At 36.0% G+C, this 6603-nt stretch overlaps 1 protein-coding gene across 1 annotated transcript; it reads left to right on the top strand.

Moving 5' to 3' along the window:
* LOC143605708 (sterol 3-beta-glucosyltransferase UGT80A2-like) lies at positions 1–6371 on the top strand. Its single transcript, XM_077081723.1, has 12 exons — positions 1–165; positions 257–368; positions 1538–1708; positions 1889–1952; positions 2053–2110; positions 2205–2382; positions 4542–4672; positions 4943–5045; positions 5168–5244; positions 5759–5806; positions 5889–6038; positions 6121–6371. The coding sequence occupies exons 1-12, from the start codon at positions 103–105 to the stop codon at positions 6292–6294; spliced, it is 1329 nt and encodes a 442-aa protein (XP_076937838.1). The 5' UTR covers positions 1–102; the 3' UTR covers positions 6295–6371.
* Positions 6372–6603: the final 232 nt, after the last annotated feature.

Here is a 6603-nt window from a genome sequence, read left to right as displayed (position 1 = left end):
CAAAACCTGGATTTTGGTTCCAAAGTTATTACTAATGGAGTTAGTGAAGATCATGATTTTGATACATCAACTATTCCAGAATTCCCACCATTGCAAATTGTTATGCTTATTGTTGGAACACGGGGAGATGTACAGCCATTTGTTGCCATCGGAAAATGTTTACAGGTTATAAGTATACTTCTTTAAATTGAAACCACATGCTTCATGTTAAATAGTTATTTGAGAAATGATTAAATTTTGTGTTAAACCTTTTCAGGAATATGGTCATAGGGTGAGATTAGCAACTCATTCAAATTTCAAAGAGTTTGTTAAGACTTCTGGGCTGGAGTTTTTCCCTCTAGGTGGCGATCCTAAAGTCCTTGCTGGATGTAAGGGACCCACACACCTTTGTGATATTCTATTTTATATAATTTGAATTTTAGGGGCTGTTTGGATGTGTGTTTTGTAATTGATTATCTGATTATTGCTATATGAAGTAGCAATATGCAGTTATTAGTGTTTGGATACACATATTCTCACTTGTGATTATCTGATTATTTAAGGGTACTATAATCAGCATTGTACCCGCTGTAACAAAGATTTTATATTAAAGTAAAATTACTCATTTACCCCTTCATTCAAACCAATTTTGTGAGATTTTTCTAGGACTGTGCATGGGTTGGTTTTGGGCTCAAACTGAACCATCGGTTTTTGAGTTTTTTTAAAACCGCTCGGTTTTGGTTTCTTTGGTTTTCGGTATATGTTCGGTTTCGGATTTTTGGTTTCACCATTTAGGTTTAAAATATTTGGGCCAAAAAAAATTGGCAAAAATAATGAATTTGGGTTAAAACTTTGGGACTAAATCTTTTTGTTTATTAATAAATAATTGATTATTATATGTTTTGGTTAAAATATTTGGGTAAAACTAATTATTAATTTCTTATAAATTATTTCAAAGTTTTAAAATAAAAATGAAAATCTATAAGTTCAGTTTTGTTTTTTCGGTTCTTCTTACATGCAAAACTGAAACCAAATCGAAAGTTCGATTTTTGCGAAAACATAAAACCAAGCTGTCGGTTTTTGTTTTGGTTCGATTTTCCCGGTTACAGATCAGTTTTTTCGGTTCTATTACATGCACGTCGAAACCGAACTGAAAGTTCGATTCTTGAGAAGACATAAAACCAAATTGTCTGATATTGTTTGGGTTCGGTTTTTTCGGTTACGTGTCGGTTTAGGTTTTATGCACACTCCTAGATTTTTCCTCCTATTTCGCAAAGTTATCCTTTGTGTTCATATAATGTCATTTTGATCCTTTTTAGCTGTGACTTTGTTAAATAGTCAGAATTTGTGCAATTTTCCCTTACCCCCCCAAAAAAAAAAAAATTTAATAAACTTCAAACAGCTAAATCACATTTAAAGAATATCTTCTACCGTCGGTCGTACTGTAGTTGATTATTTACTATGCAATATTACATATTACATAATCACTTTAAAAAAACACATCCAAATGCTGCCTATATTGCTTGTAATGGTGGCATAACTCGCATCCATTATGTAGATATGGTGAAGAACAAAGGGTTTTTGCCATCAGAACCTTCAGAAATACACATTCAGCGAAGTCAAATAAAGGATATTGTATTTTCTTTGCTTCCTGCTTGCACAAATCGTGATCCGGATACAAATGTTTCATTCAATGTAGATGCTATAATTGCTAACCCACCTGCATACGGTAGGACCTCATTATTTCTTTCTTGTTTCTTGTAATTCATAACTCATTTAATTACCAGTTTAAGTTTAAACTTCCTGATTTGTTGATCTCTAGTTTGTCTAAAACAATATGACCTCAAGATTCCAAATATTCAATTTATTTACTAACGTCTAAGGATGACGTGGACTTATGTTTGATCAGGTCATACTCATGTTGCGGAGGCACTTAAGGTTCCACTGCACATCTTTTTCACTATGCCATGGACGTATGTATATTCTGTTGCTTCTTATATTGTTTTATGAGTGTCAGTTTTTGAGTTAGGGCGAGGCCTATTCAATTATTAATGTTTTTCTTTGTTTTTTAAGGCCTACAAGCGAATTTCCACATCCTCTTTCGCGTGTTAGGCAACCTGTTGCAAATAGAGTAAGTATCATTAATGTTTTATTTTCAACTATATATACTTATTATCACTGTTAGAACGTTTTACTATTAACATGATCCTCGTGACTTGTTGCAGTTGTCGTATCAGATTGTTGATGCGCTAATTTGGATGGGTATGCGTGATATAATTAACGAGTTTAGAAAGAAAAAGCTGAAGCTAAGACCTGTTACATATTTAAGTGGTTCAAGTCATTCTCCCCATGATTTGCCTTATGGCTATATTTGGAGTCCACATCTTGTCCCCAAACCAAAAGGTCTGTGTATATTTATACCCATTTACTTATGAATAGGTTGATTGGAGTTATGTTCAATCCTTAATGCGTGAAATACAAAGAAGAAGCTTAAATGAAAGCGGTGTCACCCAAAGTGTATTTTTAGTGCATAAAACATCCAAATCATGTGATAAATTTATTGAATCATTACTGAAATAAAATACTTTTGTGATGATATTGATACACCAACTCTATATATAAAGAAAGTTGTAGTTTTTGGACAAAACTACCCTTTTGACCCAAACCTGTTTAGTACATTTTTCCAACTCTACAATTATGTATTTCAGTCCTTAATCAATAATTGATTTTAGCAGCATGAAACCTCTTAATATTAAGTGGACCACTGATACATACCAGAGATTATGCCTTAGTCAGTTACCAGAAATTAAGGAGAAATTAGTGGGGCGGTTTTATCTTTGTTGTGTTTATAGTACAGTAGAGATAGGTGTTGGGGTGTGGATATTATTATTATAAAATTAGGGTTTCTTTAACCTTGTGTTTGGAGAATTGCCATCTCGAATTGGCTAATCGGAGATCAAGCCTATCTCGAATGTGGCTGGTTATGTTGGTTCCATTACTTTAGATTTATGGTTTCTATCAATGGTTCCATTGCCGGGAAAGACGTTGTCTACCCGGAGAAATCAAGGCGTGAATGTAGACTCAATTGCTACACAATTAGCAGCCATTGCTTCTCATTTGGAAGCCATTGAGTCACTGAAGGAGGACGTTGCCGCGCTCAAAGGCCTATCGTTGTCATCCGATCGGCAGAAGAAAGGAGTCGGTAATTTTTATGAAGGGGACTTATCTTGCAGAAACCACCACGGTTACTGCCCAAATAACAAAATTGATTTTCGTCTTTTTAATTCTGTCGACCTGCGCGACAGGATTCTCAAGGCAGATTTTCTAGATCCAGATGAGTATTTGTGTAGCATCAAGCAGACAGGAACAGTTCGCGAATATCGCCAGGAATTTTCACGTCGATCAGCTTGGGTTTTTGATTGGCCAGATAACTGCTTATTAGGTGTGTTTCTGAATGGGCTCAAAGAAGAATTAAAGGCTAAGGTTAGGATCCATAAGCCTCGTACTGTTTATAATGCAATGAGTTTAGCCCTTAAATTTGAATCGAAGATTGGTCACCAGCCCAATAAAAATTTAATATCCGCATATGCTTTTAAACCTAGTTCACTCTCTGCTCACCAGCCATCGACACTTTCTCATAAAAACACACCAAGCATCTCCGAGACTGAGAAACAAGATCGGTGTTTCTGTGGGGAATGCTTGAAGTGCATTGATAAATATGGTCCGGAGCATAGCTGCAAGATGGAACGCTCAAGTTACGTGAAGTTGCTGATGCAAACGAGGAACTTGCTCAGATAGAGGTTGAAGAAACAGCCACTAGTTTAGATAGATCACAAGTCCCTCCAATGAAGCTTCATGAATTGAAGTTGACTGCTCAATTGGTAACTTCATTCGGGACGCAAATTGGTAATGAAGACATCATCAGATGCAACCGGGTTTACAGGGAAATCATCATATGTGAGTATTCTTGCCGTTTCATACAACCTTATGAACCGCTGGAACTCCCACCTTATTCTCGTGTCTACTCACTCTTTCATGCTCCAAGCTGGTCTTACATGCTTCAAAGCTCAATATGGTTCTTAAAAAAGATTCTACGGGTCTTGGAGTTACTTATCTTTTGGGGTCACCGACCATTGGAGGAATCCACTCGACTTGAGGACAAGTCGTCTTTCCGGGGCGGATGTATTGATACATACCAGAGATTATGCCTTAGTCAGTTTCTTTTTAGTCAGTTACCAGAAATTAAGGAGAAATTAGTGGGGCGGTTTTATCTTTGTTGTGTTTATAGTACAGTAGAGACAGGTGTTAGGGTGTGGATATTATTATTATAAAATTAGGGTTTCTTTAACCTTGTGTTTGGAGAATTGCCATCTCTAATTGACTAATCGGAGATCAAGCCTATCTCGAATGTGGCTGGTTATGTTGGTTCCATTACTTTAGATTTCTGGTTTCTATCAACCACATAGTTTCTTAAAATGAAAAAAAGAAACAAAATTGGTGTGCCAATAGAGGCTATACATGCTTATGGTATACTAATGTTCTGTATTCTTGATTTATTATAGATTGGGGTCCTCATATTGATGTGGTAGGGTTTTGTTTCTTGGACCTTGCATCAAGTTATGTTCCTCCGGATTCACTAGTGGAATGGCTTGAAAAGGGTGAAAAGCCCATCTACATTGGATTTGGTAGCCTTGTGAGTTATTTTCCATTGATCTACTTTATTCCACTGCTTTAATTAGTTACTTTTCCTCTCTAATACTGACATATGTGCTAATAGTTCAACCACAAATACAAAGAAGTAATTTTGTGTCAGCCTTGAACTCAAAGTAACACTGATTGACTAGTTGTAAAACACCAAGGGAGAACCCCTAGTTGTAAAACTAAAATAATATTCCACTTTCCACATATACAATAAATGACCCATTTTGACCTGTATTGACTTTTTTTCTGATTGATGACTCAGCCTGTTCAAGACCCGGATGGAATGACAGAGATAATAGTTAAAGCTTTGGAAACTACTAAACAGCGGGGCATCATTAACAAAGGCTGGGGTGGTTTGGGAAACCGTAAGATGCTATTACTCTTTTAATTTTCTACCACTAGAGGTCACCCGATTGGTCGGAAGAACTAATTCTATACACCTTTTAGTCTCCGAATATATACTGACAGTTTTATATTATAATTACAGTGGCAAAGTCGAAGGATTTTGTCTACTTGCTGGATAATGTTCCACACGATTGGCTATTCCTACAATGTGCAGCTGTGGTAATTCCTCTTTATTCAACATTTGTTTGAAGAATCAAGAATGCTTACACTTGATTATCAATTTATCGTATCCATATTCTAGGAGTGGCAAGATTGCTAGTTGGGTCACGGGTCCATTTTTACTACGGATCAAAACATCAAAATACCTTTTTCCCACACATTAAAAAGGTTGTTAATACTGTTGAGCATGATTACTAATACATGCATCATTTAATAATTTAGATCTTTGAAAAGAAACATAAATTTCCCCGTTCCCTTTTGTCTAACTTCTTTATCTGACCCGCTTGAGAATTGAGATCAACATGAATTGACCCGATCATAAATAAATGGCTCGAAATTGCCCTCTAACTGAAAAGTAGTGTTTAATTAAATTCAAAACAACAGATAAATCTTTTTATGTTCAAAAATCAAAGAAGCAACTTCAATTTCATGACAGTTGTCTAAATCTAAAGTAATATGTAATTGGAGACCACTTTTAATACCAGCTAAAGCACCTCATTTCTCACTTTTGCAGGTTCATCATGGTGGTGCTGGAACAACTGCTGCTGGTCTTAAAGCTGCGGTAAACTTTTCTTCTTAAGTTTTGGGTATATTATTTTAATAATTATTATTATTAAATTTTAATGATCTTGAATTAATTTCAGTGTCCAACAACTGTTGTTCCTTTCTTTGGAGACCAACCATTTTGGGGGAGGCAGGTGCATGCCAGGGGAGTGGGCCCCCCTCCAATTCCGGTTGAGGAGTTTTCACTGAAGAAATTGGTTTCTGCAATAAATTTCATGTTAAAACCAGAAGTAAGTTCATATAACTTCAATGTTACACTGGTCAATGATGTTTTCGTTCCATTCATGCACCGGTGAATGAATGTAATTGTAGGTGAAAATAAGTGCTACTGAATTGGCAAAGGCCATGGCTGATGAGGATGGTGTTAAAGGGGCGGTGGATGCATTCCGTAAGCATTATGGTCGGTGGAAAGTCAAGTCCGAGGATGATATGGTGCCTCGACCACCAACTCACTTTTCAATGAGACAGTGTCTGGGCTGCACTTGATGTTCAGGTTCCATGCCTTATGTGACAATTGTTCATACTAAACTTTACTAACATGTAACTGTTCTTTCATTCTTTTTTTTGTTGTGTTTCTTTTTTCTTTTTTTCTTTTGGCACACATGTTATAAAGATTTGCGTTAGATCGATCACCGAATAACTTGTTTTCGGCAACAAGTTTCTTTCCATCAGTAGTAATTAAGATTGTTTTTTATTGTCAGTTTCAAGGACCATAGGCTTAACAAGCTATGTCTTAAATTTTTTTTGTTTGTTCCCGGAATTACATATTGGATGCACATTCTACTTAATTGTACC

Source organism: Bidens hawaiensis, unplaced genomic scaffold, assembly GCF_021521415.1.
Source record: "Bidens hawaiensis isolate Kalapana, Puna unplaced genomic scaffold, B.hawaiensis_p1.1 tig00070859_1, whole genome shotgun sequence".
In the NCBI taxonomy this organism is placed as follows: Eukaryota; Viridiplantae; Streptophyta; class Magnoliopsida; order Asterales; family Asteraceae; genus Bidens; species Bidens hawaiensis.
Note: the sequence above shows the minus strand (reverse complement) of the source record. Positions and strands in the feature narration are given on the sequence as shown.

What these genes read in the sequence shown, in the direction of transcription:
- LOC143605708 (XM_077081723.1), top strand. Translation starts at nt 103, where the DNA reads ATGCTTATTGTTGGAACACGGGGAGATGTACAGCCATTTGTTGCCATC. An exon ending in TCTTGTCCCCAAACCAAAAG is followed by an intron (nt 2,383 to 4,541) that starts GTCTGTGTATAT and finishes GATTTATTATAG; the next exon opens with ATTGGGGTCCTCATATTGAT. An exon ending in TCCTACAATGTGCAGCTGTG is followed by an intron (nt 5,245 to 5,758) that starts GTAATTCCTCTT and finishes TCACTTTTGCAG; the next exon opens with GTTCATCATGGTGGTGCTGG.